A 17,237-nucleotide genomic window follows, 5' to 3' on the forward strand; every position below is an offset into this window, starting at 1 on the left:
ATTTGGAATTAGCATTTGCTTATGACGCGGGGGAACCTGATGGACATGGGAGTGTGTGCAAACCCCTTGCAGTCGGCAGCCAACGTCAGGATTAATCTCTGAAGCTGTGAGGCAACTATGCTAAATGGTGTGCTCTGCCCCACCCTTCACTACGAGGTTATTTCCTCCAGGATATATGATGCATTCAAGTCCATGAAAGCCCCTGACAGCAGGGAGACTTCATCTTCAAATAAATAAAACTAAAATCTGATGTACTTTCTCATTGTCTGCTTGGTTGCTAACAAGGAGTACGGTTAACTGGTAGTTTTAATTTGCTATGGTGTACTCACACTTATTATGCATGTTTGCAAGTAGCTTTTCAGACCTTCTAATGTCAGAATGAGGATAATTTATTTCACTTACAGTTCTGACTGCTTATAAAAAGGCCACCACTGACACTGCATCATTGAACTCAGTGCATGTGCAGCTCTATGGGAACTGTTCACTTGGTTCTACCCCACAGCCCTGCAATCTTTTCCTTTTAAAAGTGCTCTATACTTCAGACTTTTATTTGAGACTCAGTATTGAATCATTCATTTGCATTTTATTCCTGACTCCCAGTTCTCCCTGATCAATATTCACGGAAAAACCTAGCCTGCTAATAATGCATTGATCCATCGCACACATCTGCTTCTGATTGAATTAAGAATTAATGATTCAACAATTAAAACCATTTCACAAGTAATTTTTAAATGTAATGCAAACAAATTTCCCTCATTATCTACAACAGCTCTGAATTGTTAGTCCTGACGAAGGGTCTCGGCCTGAAACGTCGACTGCACCTCTTCCTACAGGTGCTGCCTGGCCTGCTGCGTTCACCAGCAACTTTGATGTGTGTTGCCTGAATAGTTATGTTTGTTGTCTCTTGTCTTGTCTAGTCTTTAGAAGAAGTCTGTGACCTGCTACATGCAGCACCTTTCCAGAACATTTTGCCAAGAATCTACATCAAAGGTAATTTGCTGAGAGCACTGATAGCTTACTGTCCAGTGAGATATTCTAGTTGCTGGTAACAGGAAATGTAAGAGGTTCTCAAAGGAGTAAAGCCCAATTTATACTTCTGCGTCAAATGTACGTCGTAGGAACCATGTACCCTATGCCGTAGGGTGATGTGCATCTACCCAAAAATGTAACTCACGTGTCGCAGCGACGCAGACAGCACAACTGTGATTGGCCTGCTTGGTAGCATCGCACTTCCGGTTGCTTTTCTCCGCCATGTCTGTACACTGATCTGAAATAAATGGTTGGAGACGATGGACTAAATCATCAAATCTGCCTGCCGACATCCAAAAATATTTGAAATGCATTTCCTTGTCCGTGTCTCTCACGAAGAAACTCAACACAGTGGCATAGAAACCCCAACGCCAACTAGTGTTTTGACGGTGAATTGCAGAGCAACGCAGACACAACTATGCATGCTCGCTACGGCGTAGAGCTACGCAAAAGTATAAATCAGGCCTACGGCGTAGCCCGTACGCACAAGTATAAATCAGCCTTAAATTGGTAAGGAGTTTTCAATGGAGTAAACTAGTGACCACATTGAAATTAATCTATGGACTCATAGAGCATCACAGGACAAAAACAAGCCCTTCCATTCCAACTAGTCCGTGCCAAACTGTTGTTTTGCCTAGTCCCATTGACCCATATCTGAACCAATCGCACTTCATTCCCCTCCCATCCATGTCGCATTGTAGGTCACATCTGGAATTTCCAATTGGCGGACGATTTCCCTCCATGCCGCTGTGACATATTGGAAAATCAGAAAATCAGGTACATAGCAGATTACAGCAGTGGTTTGCCTATTGCCTTCTGCCAGGTATGAGTAAAGAGGACACCACCTCTTGCAGTGGATGACCAGGATGTCTAAGTGCCTTGTTGTGCTCTTAGCACTCCACCAACACCTGCTGGCCTGCCTTCTTGACCGTTGGACCATTAATCAGTCTCCTCTGCTCAATCTGCCAGGGCCAGACTTCACACGTTGGGATAGGCAGATCCCCTACCTCACTGAGGGTCAAAGACCCGTTGGCTACCCTCACCTGGTTTGGCCAGGCTGCCGAGACGGTTTACCGGGGTGTGGCCGCTGCGTGTGTTACGGCTACTTGGAGCCACAGGTGAGAGCTGAGCGCCAGGAGGGGACCAAAGGTGGACGAGCTGTCCTGAAAAAGGCACGGCAGCCCCCCCCCCCCACCAGAGGTGCTACCTCTCCCTAGACACCCCATACACCCCACCCATCCATGTACTTATCCAAATTAACCCATGACCTCCATTTCTCATGTCACCCAATCTCAGGAAAATGCCTGCTTACATTTACCCTATAATTCTGTACAACTCTATCAAATCTTCCTTCATTCTCCTAAACTCCAGGGAAAAAAATGTCCTAACCTATTCAACCGTTCCCTATAAGGAGGCATGGGATCCAAGGGGACATTGCTTTGTAGATCCAGAACTGGCTTGCCCACGGAAGGCAAAGAGTTGTTGTAGACGGGTCATATTCTGCATGGAGGTCGGTGATCAGTGGTGTACCTCAGGGATCTGTTCTGGGACCCCTACTCCTTGTGATTTTTATAAGTGACCTGGATGAGGAATTGGAGGGATGGGTTAGTAAATTTGCTGATGACACAAAGGTTGGGGGTGTTGTGGATAGTGTGGAGGGCTGTCAGAGGTTACAGCGGGACATTGATAGGATACAAAACTGGGCTGAGAGGTGGCAGATGGAGTTTAACCCAGATAAGTGTAAGGTTGTTCACTTTGGTAGGTCAGATATGACGGCAGAATATAGTATTAATGGTAAGACCCTTGGCAGTGTGGAGGATCAGAGGGATCTTGAGGTCCGAGTCCATAGGACAGTCAAAGCTGCTATACAGGTTGACTCTGTGTTTAAGAAGGCATACGGTGCATTGGGTTTCATCAACTGTGGGATTAAGTGTAAGAGCGGAGAGGTAATGTTGCAGCTATATAGGACACTGGTCAGACCCCACTTCAAGTACTGTGCTCAGTTCTGGTTGCCTAACTAAAGGAAGGACATGGAAACCATAGAAAGGGTGCAGAGGAGATTTACAAGGATGTTGCCTGGATTGGGGAGTATGCCTTATGAGAATAGGTTGAGTGAACTCGGCCTTTTCTCCTTGGAGCGACGGAGGATGAGAGCTAACTTGATAGAGGTGTATAAGATAATCAGAGGCATTGATCGTGTGGATAGTCAGAGGCTTTTCCCCAGGGCTGAAATGGCTAGCACGAGAGGGCATAGTTTTAAGGTGCTTGGAAGAAGGTACAGAGGAGATGTCAGAGGTAGGTTTTTTACTCAGAGAGGGTGAGTGCGTGGAATGGGCTGCCGGTGGCAGTGGTGGAGGCGAAAACGATAGGGTCTTTTAAGAGACTCCTGGATGACTACATGGAGCTTAGACAAATAGAGGGCTACGGGTAAAGCCTAGGTAGTTCTAAGGCAGGGACATGTTCGGCACATCTTTGTGGGTCAAAGGGCCTGTATTGTGCTGTAAGTTTTCTATGTTTCTAAGTAACTCATCCTCAAGTCCCAGAAACATCCTTGTAATTTTTTTTCTGTATTCTTAATCTTACTGATACCTTTCCTGTAGGTAGGTGATTAGAACTACACACAATATTCCAAATTTATCTTTACCAAAGAGTTCTACAATTTTAACATAATATCCCAATTCCTATACTCAATGCTCAGATTTATGAGAGCCAGTGTGGCAAAAGCTCCCTTTGTGACCCTATCTAAGTACTGTATCTATCAACTGTTTCAGTGCTGTCTTTAGGTTAACGAAATTCTTAAAGAGTATGTGGTTGAAACTATCAGGTCAATTCAATCTTCAGAATGAAGCTTAATTTCTTTTGCATACATTTTTTAAAAATTTTGATTGAAAGATAAAAGAGTAATTAATGTTCTTAAACAGAAAATTTTAATTAGCAGAATTGTTGGTGAAGTTTTAGTTCCATTTAAGTCCACTGATTTTGCATTGAGTAAAATACAGTACGGTGTATAGAATTAGATGCATAAAGAGAGGTTAGATCAACTCACAGAACATGAAACTCAGTGATCTAATTTTGGCTTAATTTTTTAAAAAAAGAACCCTCTGGTTTGGCCAGAGAACATCTGAAGGTGGGAATTCTAGCCAGGGTTATTAGTAGTGTTGTCATTAGGTTGCTCGACCTGCAATTTTGGATTATTGCTCTGTATCATTGATTTCTACTTTGACAGCTGGAGAACTTTTTAATTCACGTATTTAGTTAAACCTGGACCATAAGGTTTATGTTGATAATGCTAAACTACTAGATTGTCTTGAAAAACTTATCTGATTCACTGACCACTTCATTTTCAGGCCATTCAAAAGTGTGTTGGAGTGAATAATAAATCCTAATTTAGTCAGCAAATTAACAGTTCCTGTGAATAAATTTTAAAAATTACAAGTTACATCTGTCAATTTTTAATCCAACAGAAGGTGAGAGGTTAGACACAAAGATGAAAAGACTGGAAGCCAAGTATGCTCCACTTCACCTTGTCCCGTTGATAGAGCGACTTGGAACACCTCAGGTAATTTTTCATTGGAACTCTACTGTAAGCCACTTGTTTTCAAAGTTATAAGAATTTGCAGACTACCTAAATATAAAGCACATGAAAGTATCTTTTACATTTGTTTTTCTAATTTATGTAAACTTCCGTTGGTTTGTCAGCTACTAACAAATCATATCTGGTTTTCTACTCCCAGTATGCATCCGTATCGATGATTGATGGTTGTTTATAGAAATGGAGGCTGGTGATTAGGGGTGTGCCATTGTTGTTCATTATCCATATAAATGATTTGGATGCAAATGCACAAGTTTTGATCATTAGGTTTTCAGATGACACAAAATTAGGACATTGATGGTGAAGAAGGTTATTGTAGATTGCAAGGAGATCTTGATCAGTTAAGGAAGTGGGCAGGGGAGTAGCAAATGGATTTCAATATGAGGTGATGCATTTTAAAAAAAGTCAAACCAGTGTAGAACTTTTACTATAAATGGTTGTACAGTGGAGCGTGTCATGAAACAGAGGGACTTTGGTGGATGAGTGCATAGGTCATTGAAAACAGTGATCATTGAGGATGGGGTGGAGAAAAAGGCGTTGCTCTTTGAAAGTCAATGCATTGAGTATAGGAGTTGGAACATCATGTTGCAGTTGTGTAAGTTTTTGTTGAAGTCTCACTTGGGGTAGTGTGTGTGGTTTTGGTCACCCTTTTATAGGAAAGATGTGGTTCAACTGGAAAGAGTGCAGAAAAGGTTTGAGGATGGTGATTGAGTTATAGGAGAAGGTTGGCCAGACTAGGTCTTTATTCCCTGGAACATAGGAGGTTGAGAGGATGACTGTACAGAAATGTTTAAAATGATAAGACGCATAGATAGGTGCATGGTAACAGTGTTTTTTCTGGGGTAGGAGAGACTAAAAACTAGGAGCATAAATTTAGGGTGAAAGGGGCAAGTTTCACTCGAAGGGTGGTGGGTCTATAAAACGAGCTGCAGAAGAAGTGATTGAGGCAGGTATATTAGTATTATTTAAGAAGCAGTAAGTACTTCTGAGCATCTGCTGTTTGCCACAGCACTGTTACTTTGTAAATCCTGTGGTAGATTCAAAAAGAGCAAGAACAAAGTTTCCTACCACTGTTTGACCTTGTAAGACATTGAGTCAGTTTGTGATCGAAAGCCTCAATGCAAGTTCTTACCCTTTCTTTTAAAAGCAACTGAATTTTATGGCCTAGTGGGGTATAACTTCATTTTTCAACAGTAAAACTGTATATGATGTACAGCAACACTTCGTCACATTTGGACTGAAAGACACCACACAGGAGCTACGAGAGTGATAAACTGTCTAGAATAGCATCATGCTATACGGGAGCATAGTGATTAGTGCATCACTTTACAGTGCCAGACAGCACTCAGTAATTGCTGCTGCCGTCTGCAAGTTTGTTTGTTTTCCCTGTGACCGTGTGAGTTTCCTCCCACATTCCAAAGACTTAGGATTAGGGTTAGGGCCAACCGACTGAGTTTGTGACAAAATTCTTTTTACTCTGACCTCCAGAAAATTGAAACCAATTAGATAGGCTAATATTTTACCTTGCACGAGAGTTATGAATGCTGAAATCAGAAATAAAAAAAACAAGAAAATGCTAAACATACTCAGCAGGTTAGGCAGTACCTATGGAGTGCAAAATAATTAAAATTTGAATTTGCTGACTTTACCAGTTAGGATGAAGGGTCTTTAACATGAAGTGTTAATTCAACTGTTTTGCTCTCAGTGGCCATTTTATTAGGTACACCGTTACACCTGCTTCTTAATGCAAATATCTAATCAGCTAATGATGTGGTAACAACTCAGTGCATAAAAGCATGCAGACATGGTCAAGGGGCTCAGTTGTTGTTCAGACCAAACATCAGAATGAGAAAGAAATGTGATCTAAGTGACTTTGACCATGGAAAGATAGTTAGTGTCAGACAGGGTGGTTTGAGTATCTAAGAAGCTGTGGTCTCCTGGGATTTACATGGACAAGTCTCTATAATTTACAGAGAATGGTGCAAAAACAAAAACCCAAAAAAGTCAAATGAGTGACAGTTCTGGGGGTGAAAACGCCCTGTTAATGAGAGAGTTCAGAAGAGAATGACCAGACTGGTTCAAGCTGACAGGAAAGTGACAACAATTCAAATAAACACATTTTGCAACCGTGGTATGCAAAATGGCATCTCTGAACGCACAACACAGCGAACCTTGATGTGGATGGGTTGCAGCAGCAGCAGAAGACCACACTGAATTTTGAGGTGTACCTAGTAAAGTGGCCACTGAGTCTGTGTCACCTGAACAATTATAAAGTTCTTTCTGGTTTTGTGGTTATTTCTGTTTTGTTCTTTCTCTTTCTGTTCTGAGCTGGAAAAGGCGTATAGTAAGGGTAATGTCACAATTGTAATGGGGGACTTCAATATGCAAGAGGATTGGGAAAGTCAGGTTGGTGTCAGATCATAAGAGGGAATTTGTTGAATGCCTACGAGATGGCTTTTTAGAGCAGCGTGTGCTTGAGCATACTAGGGGAAAGGCTGTCTTAGATTGGGTGTTGTGTAATAATCCAGATTTTATTAGGGATCTTAAGGTAAAGGATCCCTTGGGAGGCAGTGATTATAATATGACTGAATTCATACTGCAATTTCAGAGGGAGAAGCACAAGTCAAATTTATCAATATTACAATGGAATAAAGGGATTTACAAAGGCATGAGAGAGGAGCTTGCCCAGGTGGATTGGCTGAGGATACTGGTGGAGATGGTGGAGTAGCTGAAGTTTCTGGGAATAGTTCACAAGGCACAAGATAGATATGTCCCACAGAAGAAGTTGCTCTTAAATGGCAGAGGTAGGGAACCAAGGCTGACAAGGAAGGTGAGGACTGCATAACAGCCAAGGAAAGGACATATAACATAGCAAAAGGAAGTTGAATGATTCAGAAGTTTTTAAAATCCAACAAAAGGCAACTAAAAACGGCCAGAAGAGGGAAAAAGATTAAATATGAGGGCAAACTAGCCAATAATATAAAGCAGGAGGTGCTTTATATATAGTTTTTTTAAAGTTATATAAAGAGTAAAACGGAGGTGAGAGTTGATATTGAACCAGTGGAAAATGATGCTGGTGAGGTAGTAATGGGGGACAAAGAAACGGCCGATGAACTTAATAAGTACTTTGCTTCAGTCTTCAGTGTGGAAGACACTAGCGGTGTGCCAGAGGTCCATGAGTGTTGGGGAGCAGGAATGAGTGCCATTGCTATTACAAAGGAAAAAATGCTAGGCAAACTCAAAGATCTTAAGGTGGGTAAGTCACCTGGACCAGATGGACTACATCTCAGAGTCCTGAGAGAGATTGCTGAAGAGATAATGGATGCATTGGTCATGGTATTTAAAGAATCACTTGATTCTGGCATGGTTTCGGAGGAGTGGAAAATTGCAAATGTCACTCCACTCTTTAAGAAAGACAAAAGAGATAAAATTATAGGCCAGTTAGCCTAACCTCAATGGTTGGGAAAGTATTGGGATCCATTATTCAGGACAAGGTTTCAGGGGGCTTGGAGACTAATGATAAAATAAGTCAAAATCAGCATGGTTTCTGTAAAGGGAACTCTTGCCTGACAGATCTGTTAGAATTCTTCGAGGAAGTTACAAACAGGTGGACAAAGGTGAGGCAGTGGATGCTTAGATTTTCAGAAGGCATTTGATAAGGTGCCTCTCCTGAGGCTGCATAACAAGATAAAATCTCATGGTGTTACAGGAAAGATACTGGCTGACAGGCAGGATGCAGTGAGTGGGAATAAAGGGGGCCTTTTCTGGTTGGCTGCCAGTGACTAGTGGTGTTCCTCAGGGATCAGTATTGGGATACTTGGTGGCAAAGTTTGCAGATGATACAAAGATAGATGAAGGGGTAGGTAGTGCTGAGGAAGCAATGGGATTGCAGAAGGACTTAGACAAATTGGAAGAATGGGCAAAAAAGTGGCAGATAGAATACAGTGTTGGGAAATGTATGATGATGCATTTTGCTGAAAGGAACAATAGTGCAGAAATGGGGAGAAAAATTCAAACATCAGCAGTGCAAAGGGTCTTTAGAGTCCTCGTGCAAGACTCCCAGAAGGTTAATTTACAGGTTGAGTCCGTGGTAAAGAAGGCAAATGCAATGTTGGCATTTATCTTAAGGGGAATAGAATATATTAAAAAAACAAAGAGATGCTGGGCCTTTATAACACACTAGTCAGGCTACACTTGGAGTATTGTCAATAGTTTTGGGCTCCAAATCTCTGAAAAGATGTGTTGTCATTGGAGAGGGTCCAGAGAAGGTTCACGAGGATGATTCTGGGAGTGAAGAGGTTAATATATGAGGAGTGTTTGGCAGCTTTGGGGCTGTACTCAGTAGAATTTAGAAGAATGCGTGGGGAATCTCATTGAAACCTACCGAATGTTGAAAGGACTAGATAAGGTGGATGTGGAGAGGATGTTTCCAATGGTGGGGGTATCCAGAACTAGAGGGCACAGCCTCAAAACTGACGGGCGACCTTTTAGAACAGACGTAAGGAGGAACTTTTTTAGCCAGAGAGTAGTGAATCTGTGGAATGCTCTGCCACAGACAGCTGCGGAGGCCAGGCCCATGGGTATATTTAAGGCAGAAGTTGATAGTTTCCTGATTGGTCAGGGCATCAAAGCTTATGGTGAGAAGGCAGGTGTATGGGGTTGGGTGGGATCTGGGATCAGCCATGATGGAATGGCAGAGCTAACTCAATGGGCTGAATGGCCTAATTCTGCTCTTGTGTCTTATGGTCTTTATTTTGTGGATCTCACCTGAGTTCTCTCCGCTCACTACGACTGGTTGCCACATCTTGGTCCTACGCCCACTTTCCCTGATATCAAATAGAATTTCATATGAACAAGTTGATGCAAATGCTGTCATTATGAAAGTTGTATACATTATAGCCAGCTCTTCTACTTTCCATTTGAATCACTTAAAATTTAAAACTAAGGTGATCAGTCTGCAGCAGAGTGGGGTTATTGATGTCATTTTTGAGCCACTAATATGTTTTTATCTTAAATGGCTTCATAAACAGCAAGTTGCAATTGCAAGGGAAGGAGATCTGCTGACAAAGGAGCGTCTCTGTTGCGGACTGTCCATGTTTGAAGTGATTTTGACGAGAATCCAGCAATTCCTGGATGATTCCATTTGGCGAGGACCCCTTCCGAGTAACGGCGTAATGCACGTGGATGAATGTGTGGAATTCCACAGACTCTGGAGTGCCATGCAGTTTGTATACTGTATTCCAGTCGGGGCACACGAATTCACTGTAGAGTAAGTGGTTGTGATTTTTTCCATTCTTCATGACGCTGCAGAAACCCTGACCCTGACTAGTGATTGATCTGGGGGGCACAGATACACATTATAAATATGATGTGCCTTATTAATCAGAATTCATGAAAAGTTGAGTGAATGATAGCAAGTTCTTGAAAAAATATTCATCAGAGAGTTCAAAGCATATCTACTTAAGAGGTTGGGGTGCTTTGCTTTTATCCTGAAGGGAATAAATGGCAGGCTCAGAACTTTTAATTTTCTGTATGTACTTTGTTTCTTCTACTGGAGTGCTCCTACCATTGACTTTAACATTGTTTACCTCGATTTACCTTGCAAAACAGGATGGCTGACTGGGGTGCTACTGAATATTGTTTGCTTTATAATGACTGATCATCTTAGAAGCACTAAGAACTCCATGTGTGTTGTCTCCAGAATTAGAATTGTCTCTTGAATCTGAGCTGCATCTGCACAGCACAATGCGTTACTGTCTGTCACAAATCAAATTGGGCGCTGGAGACCATATTGGCCAATATATATAGTGACAGTTGTGTTTACTGCTTTATATTTTGAAGGCTGATGTTGAATGTCATTTATCAAAATCCTAGCCTGTCTCCCAAAAATGCTCTTCTGTCAATCTGCTGACAAGTGTTATTCATCTTGTTTCACTAAGTACTGGGCCTGATTGAAAGGGATGTGAAAGTTCAAAGTGTTGTAAATGAACTGGGATAGCAGATGGTGGCATTGCCTGTCCAAAAATGCACGTGAAATTCATAATATTTTAGTTTCTAAAATAATTTTAATTTGGGTAAATGGTTACAAAGCCTTTCAATTTTTTCCCCAAATATTTTTATATTTGTTATGTAGAGAATTTGTCTCCAGCTACTCGGAACAAAGATTCCCAAGTGAAAGTAATGAACAGAAGTTTTTTTGTTTTTTTAATTTCAGTATCTGGACAATGAACTATTTTTTTTTTATCCTCTCAAAGAAATTAACCTCTACCAAGATGGTATTTGTTGAACAGTGCAGGTTCCCCAGATTATTACCACTTGTCAGCAGTAACAGTGTCAGCAATATGCCACATCACTGGGTATATTTAAAGCAGGGGTTGACAGGTTCTTGATTGGTAAGGGTGTCAAAGGATATGGGGAGAAGGCAAGAGAATGGGATAATAAATCAGTCGTGATAGAATGGTGGAGCAGATTCGATGGGGCAAATGGCATAATTGTGCTCCTGTGGTCAATGGGAATCATTGCCGGAGCCTGTGCGTGGTTCCAGTAGGGAATCCCTGGATGGTGAGCAGGAACTTTAAATCTTCCGGTTCTGTTCATCTGTGCAAGTTCGCTTATCCTAACTGAGATTGGCTAACTCGGCATCAACCAGACTGGGAGCTTTTATTGCATTGGAAGCTTTTACAGTCCATAGGCATCAGCTCTTCATCCTGTAAATACTGATCCACAAACAACCTTTTCTAAACTGGGAGATTTATCTTGATGTGTCTCAAATCATTCAAGAATTTGAACCATTTTATAGTTGTCTTTTCTTTGAATTATACAGGCAGTGCTTTGGAGATGGGCTGCACTGGGCTGGCTGTATGATTATTACATTGCTTGGACAGCAACGGCGCTTTGACGTCCTCGACTTCTGTTACCATCTGCTTAAAGTTCAGAAGCATGATGGCAAAGATGATGTCCTCAAGAATGTGGTATGCAGTTTTTCATTCTTTTCCTGATATAACAGAACAATATTTCATGAGCATTGATTATTCCGCAGTTCTGGTTCCCAACAGTAGTTTATTCATCTGTTGGCTTTAACAGTGTGTTAGCAAGTGGGTACCATGGCTGTCCAAATGTGCTGAAGCCAGCTGACCCATCTGAGAAGAGCTAAATCAGATTTGATCACTGTTGTGTCTGAATGATAATTCAGCATTGGCTTACCTACATGTTAACCAACTGGGAAGCTGGGGAATAGCTTAGCCTGCGTGTGTTGGTGGGGAGGTGCGAACCTGGTATTACTTGAGTGCTTCACCTGCTATGAAGGGCTTTCTAACTGTCTTGATGTTGTGAAAAGAGATGATTTTCAATTATGCTTAACCAAGTTTCAGCCAGTTAGTCAAATCCTCGCTAGTCTGCATCAATTACAAGGATCTCACTGAATACCCAAAATAACAATATTAAGCGCTTTTTCAAAGTTCAAAGTAAATGTATTATCAAAGTACGTATATGGTACCACATACATACCTGAGATTCATTTTCTTGCCAGCATACTCAGTAAAATCCAAGAAATATAATAGAATCAATAAAAGACAACACACAATAGGACAAGCAACCAATGTGCAAAAGACAACAAACTGCTAATACAAAAGGGGAAAAAAAGTAATTCATTAGTTAAATAAAATAAATAAGCAAGCAAGCTAAGTATAGAGAACATGAGATGAAGAGTCCATAGGCTGTGCGAAAAGTTCAGTGATGGGGCTAGTGCAGTTATCCCCACTGGTTTCAAGAGCCTGATGGTTGAGGGGTAATAAATGAACCTGGACCTGGTGGTGAGAGTCCTGAGACTCTTTTACTTTCTTCCTGATGGCAGCAGTGAGAAGAGAGCATGGCCTGGGAAGTAGGAGTTCCTGTTGATGGGTGCGACAGTTCTCCACGTAGGTGTGCACAATGATGGGGAGGGCTTTACCCATGGTGGACTGGGCTGTATCCACTGCTTTTTGTAAGATTTTCCATTCAAGGGCATTGGTGTTTCCATACAGGCCATGATGCAACCAGTCAATATACAGTACTCTCCACCGTACACTTACAGAAGTTTTAACTATCATGCTGAATCTTCACAAGCTTCTAAGGAATTCGAGGTGCTGCTATGCTTTCTTCGTAATTGCACTTATGTGCAGGACCCAGGACAGATCCTCTGAAATGGTAACACTGAGGAATTTAAAGTTGCTGACCTTCTCACTTCTGATTCCCCATCGAGGACTTGCTCTTGGACTTCCTCTTCCTTGGTCTTGCTGATATTGATTGAGAAGTGGTTATTGTGGCACCACTCAGCCAAGTTTTCAATCTCCCTTCTATATGCTGATTTCTCACCATCTTTGATTTGGCCAACTACAGTGGTGTCAGCAGCAAAGTTAAAAATGGCACTGGAGCTGTGCTTAGACCCAGAGTCATAAGTATAAAGCGAGTAGGGCAGGGAACTAAGCACATAGCCTTGTGGTGCACTTGTGCTGATGAAGATTCTGGAGGAGATGTTGTTGCCAATCTGAACAGACTAGGATCTGCAGTGAGGAAATTGAGGATCTAATTGCACAAGGAGGTACTGAGGCCAAAATTTTGAAGATTATTGATTAGTTTTGAGGGAATTCTAGTATTGTATGCTGAGGTGTAGTCAATAAAGAACATTCTGATGTATGCATCTTTGCTGTCCGGATGTTCCGGAGTTGAGTGAAGAGAACTTCATCACATTGGATGTAAGTGCTACTGGGCAATAGTCATTTACTGTGGAAGACACTAGCAGTATGCCAGAAATTTGAGAATGTTGGGGCAGAAGTCAGTGTCGTTGTTGTTACTAAGGAGAAGGTGCTTGGGAAGCTGAAAAGCCTAAAGTCACCTGGACCAGATGGACTATACCCCAGGGTTCTTAAAAGAGATAGCAGAAGAAATTGTGAACACATTAGTAATGATCTTTCAAGAATCACTAGATTCTGGAATGGTTCCTGTGGACTGGAAAATTGCATGTCACTCCACTCCAAGAAGGGAGGGAGGCACAAGAAAGGAAGTTGTATGTCAGTTAGCTTGACTTCAGTGGTTGGAAAGATGTTGGAGTGGGCTATTGTTAAGGATGAGGTTTTGGGGTACTTGGATACACATGATGAAATAGGCCAAAGTCAGCTTAGTTTCCTTAAGGGGAAATCCTGCCTGGCAAACCTCTTTGAGTCCTTTGAGGAAATAAACAGAATAGACAAGAGTCGGTGGATGTTGTTTACTTGGATTTTCAGAAGACCTTTTACAAGGAGCCGCACATGAAGCAGCTTAACAAGGTAAAAGTCCACGGTATTTCAGGAAAAGTACTAGTTTGGTTAGAAAATTGTCTGATTGGCAAGAGGCAAAGAGTGGGAATAAAGGGGGCCTTTTCTGGTTGGCTGCTGGTGAGTAGTGTGCCAGAAGGGTCATAAATGAGACCACTTTTTTTCACATTGTATGTCAATGATTTGGATGATAGAATTGATGGCTTTGTGGGCAAGTTTGCGGATAATATGAAGACGGGTAGAGGGGCAGGTGGTGTTGAGGAAGCAGGGTGCCTGCAGGACTTAGACTGGGAGAATGGGCAAAGGAGCAGATGGAACATAATGTAGGGAAGTGTATAGTCATGCACTTTGGCAGAAGGAATAAAGGCATGGATGATTTTCTAAATGGGGAGAAACTTCAAAAGTCAGAGGTGCTGAGGGACCTGGAAGTCCTCATGCAGGATTCCCTGCAGGTTGAGTGAGCGATAAGGAAGGCAAATGCAATGTTAGTATTCATTTCAAGAGTTCTAAAATATAAAGGTAAGGATGTAATGCTGAGGCTTTATAAGGCATTGGTCAGACTGCACGGAGTATTGTGAGCAGTTTTGGGCCCTTATCTGAGAAAGGATGTATTGGCATTGAAGAGGGTCCAGAAGAGGGTCATGAAAATGATCCCAATTATGAAAGGGATAGTGTGTCAGGAGCATTTGATGGCTCTGGGCTGGTAATTAACTGAAGTTTAGAAGATTGATGGGGAATCTCATTGAAATCAATAGAATATTGGAAGGTCTGAATAGAGTGGATGTAGACTCTCCTCCTAAAGTGGGGGGGAGGGGGGGGAGTCTAGGACCAGAGGGTACACCCTCAGAATTGAGAGATGTCCATTGAGAACAGACATAAGGAGAAATGTCTTTAGCCAGAGGTGGTGAATCTATGAAATTCATTGCCACACACAGTTGTGCAAGCCAAGTCATTGGGTATATCTAAAGCAAATGTTGATAGGTTCTTGATTAATCAGAGTGTCAAGCGTTATGGGGAGAAGGCAGGAGAATAGGTTTGAGAGGGGTGATGGATTAGGCATGATGGAGTAGACTCAATGGGCTGATTGGCCTAATTCTGCTTCTCTCTGTCACGGCTTTATAGAGTTATTCAGCAAGGAAATAAGATTCTTCAGTACAGCTCATCCATGCCGACTAAGGTGACCACCAAGCTAATCCAATGTGTCACTGTTTCACCAATATCTCTCTGAGGGATTGGACAAGATAGAGGCAGGAAATATGTTCCAGATGCTGGGAGAGTCCAGTACCAGAGGGCATGGTTTAAGAATAAGGGGTAGGTCATTTAGGACTGAGTTGAGGAGGAACAACTTCTCCCAGAGAGTTGTGGAGGTGTGGAACGCGCTGCCTCAGAAGGCAGTGGAGGCCAGTTCTCTGGATGCTTTCAAGAAGGAGTTAGATAGGTATCTTATGGATAGGGGAATCAAGGGTTATGGGGACAAGGCAGGAACCGGGTATTGATAGTAGATGATCAGCCATGATCTCAGAATGGCGTGCAGGCTCGAAGGGCCGAATGGTCTACTTCTGCACCTATTGTCTATTAACCCTTGCTTTCCTGGGCTGTACTCTCCAGCGAATGAATTGGAGGACCAAGTAAGCACGTGGGAGGGAGCCATGTTTGGCAGCGCTATTTTAAATTCTCTTTCCTTTGCTATTTGCAGCCTTTGAAGAAAATGGTTGACAGAATTCGCAAATTCCAAATTCTGAATGATGAAATATTTGCTATCTTGAGCAAGTATCTGAAGTCAGGTGATGGTGAAAATGTCCCTGTGGAGCACGTCCGCTGTTTCCAGCCACCTATTCATCAGTCGCTAGCGAGCTCCTAATAAAGAACATTTGGGACAGCTGAAGCAATCCAGGCATATTTGTATTCTGAAAGCCTGGATAATCATCTGGCTGGTACTCTGCATTTTAATAATGTGAAATGTTAGAGATTAAATATTTAAACTGCTGTGTGATTTTCTTTTTCTAAGAGGACAGTGCATGGTTTGTATTAGTTGAGAGTTTTACTGATGATTTTGCCATCAAACACTACCAGCAATAAGTATCTGGAAGAGATTTTAAAATGATAAAAACTGGTTTGTTGCAAAGATTCCTTATGAAATTTTTAACAAATGTAATCATATTATTTCAACTTTCTAATGGCATTGTTATAAGGAGATTAACATTTTTCAAATCTATATTTTACTACACTAGCCTGCATTTGTAGTTTACTGGTGCTGTACTAAAAGATGCTCTTTTTCTTCTGTTCCAGTAATAATTTTGCTTTTCTCCCCTAGTGCAGCTCATTTATACTAAATTTTCCACAGTAGTTACAAAAATTTTAAATGAATCATGAGATTTTTTGAACTGTTTACCAGTTTATATGGAAGAAATAAATACTTTGCCATCTATGCCTCTTGGTTTCTCCATCTTGTCATTTTATCTCAGTAGGGTCAGGGGAGAATAAATGACCCTTCACAGTTGGAATCTAGACTTGAATAGATAATGAGGACTGGTTTCTTATCATCCAATAGCCATTCTATGACCTTAACTTGAAAAACTAAAAATGGTCATTGGAATATGGGACTTGGTTTCTTTTGTATGCAAGGTAAAAGGACCATTGTGAGCAACAACTGTAAAACAAATTAGAGTACTTGAATATTCTACAAGGTAAATATAATTGAAACACTTTCAGGTTTACATTTAAGAGGACTAATTATGTCATTATTCAAAGAAAAATAATACAACCATGACCATAATTTAATGACCAAAGCCTCTAGGTGTGTCTCATGCTGAACAGTGCTCTCATAAAATCACCACTTCCTACATTTGTGTTGCTGTCATAGAAGTGATCACTATACCTATCTATACCAAGCAATACACGCAAAATGCTGGAGGAACTCAGCACACCAGGCAGCATCCGTGGAGAAGAATAAACAGTCAATGTTTTGAGCTGAGATCTTTGCTGCCTGGCCTGCTGAGTTCCTCCAGCGTTTTGTGTGTTGCTTTGGCTTTCCAGCACTGCAGGCTTTGTGTTTGAGATGCAAATTTTATTAAGAAATACAGCACATTAAAGGCCTGACAACACAATCAACCATGTGACCAACTAACCTACTAACCAGTATGTCTTTTTTTTCTGGGAATCTGTGTTTGCTTGGTTATTTCTTACCTCCTTCCAACTTGATTCTACCATCAAGATTGTCTACATATTTTTATTAACTATACCACTTCCTTTTATTTTCTGCTTACAAAGCATGTTTTTGTCATGGAATGGAACAGGTACAAGGCTGTAATCTCAGGCACTATCAT

The 17,237-nt window shown here is 41.5% G+C and overlaps 1 protein-coding gene across 1 annotated transcript in view; it reads left to right on the forward strand.

The window, feature by feature from the left end:
* cyfip1 (cytoplasmic FMR1 interacting protein 1) overlaps positions 1 to 16,336 on the forward strand; it is a 153,337-nt gene extending 137,001 nt beyond the window's left edge. The window contains exons 28-32 of the mRNA XM_072262714.1: positions 918 to 990; positions 4,494 to 4,588; positions 9,652 to 9,890; positions 11,445 to 11,592; positions 15,608 to 16,336. Coding sequence (XP_072118815.1) covers positions 918 to 990; positions 4,494 to 4,588; positions 9,652 to 9,890; positions 11,445 to 11,592; positions 15,608 to 15,772 — 720 coding nt within the window. The 3' untranslated portion in view covers positions 15,773 to 16,336. The remainder of the gene's footprint in view (positions 1 to 917; positions 991 to 4,493; positions 4,589 to 9,651; positions 9,891 to 11,444; positions 11,593 to 15,607) is intronic.
* Positions 16,337 to 17,237: the final 901 nt, after the last annotated feature.

Source organism: Mobula birostris, chromosome 7 (assembly GCF_030028105.1).
Source record: "Mobula birostris isolate sMobBir1 chromosome 7, sMobBir1.hap1, whole genome shotgun sequence".
NCBI classification, from domain to species: Eukaryota; Metazoa; Chordata; class Chondrichthyes; order Myliobatiformes; family Myliobatidae; genus Mobula; species Mobula birostris.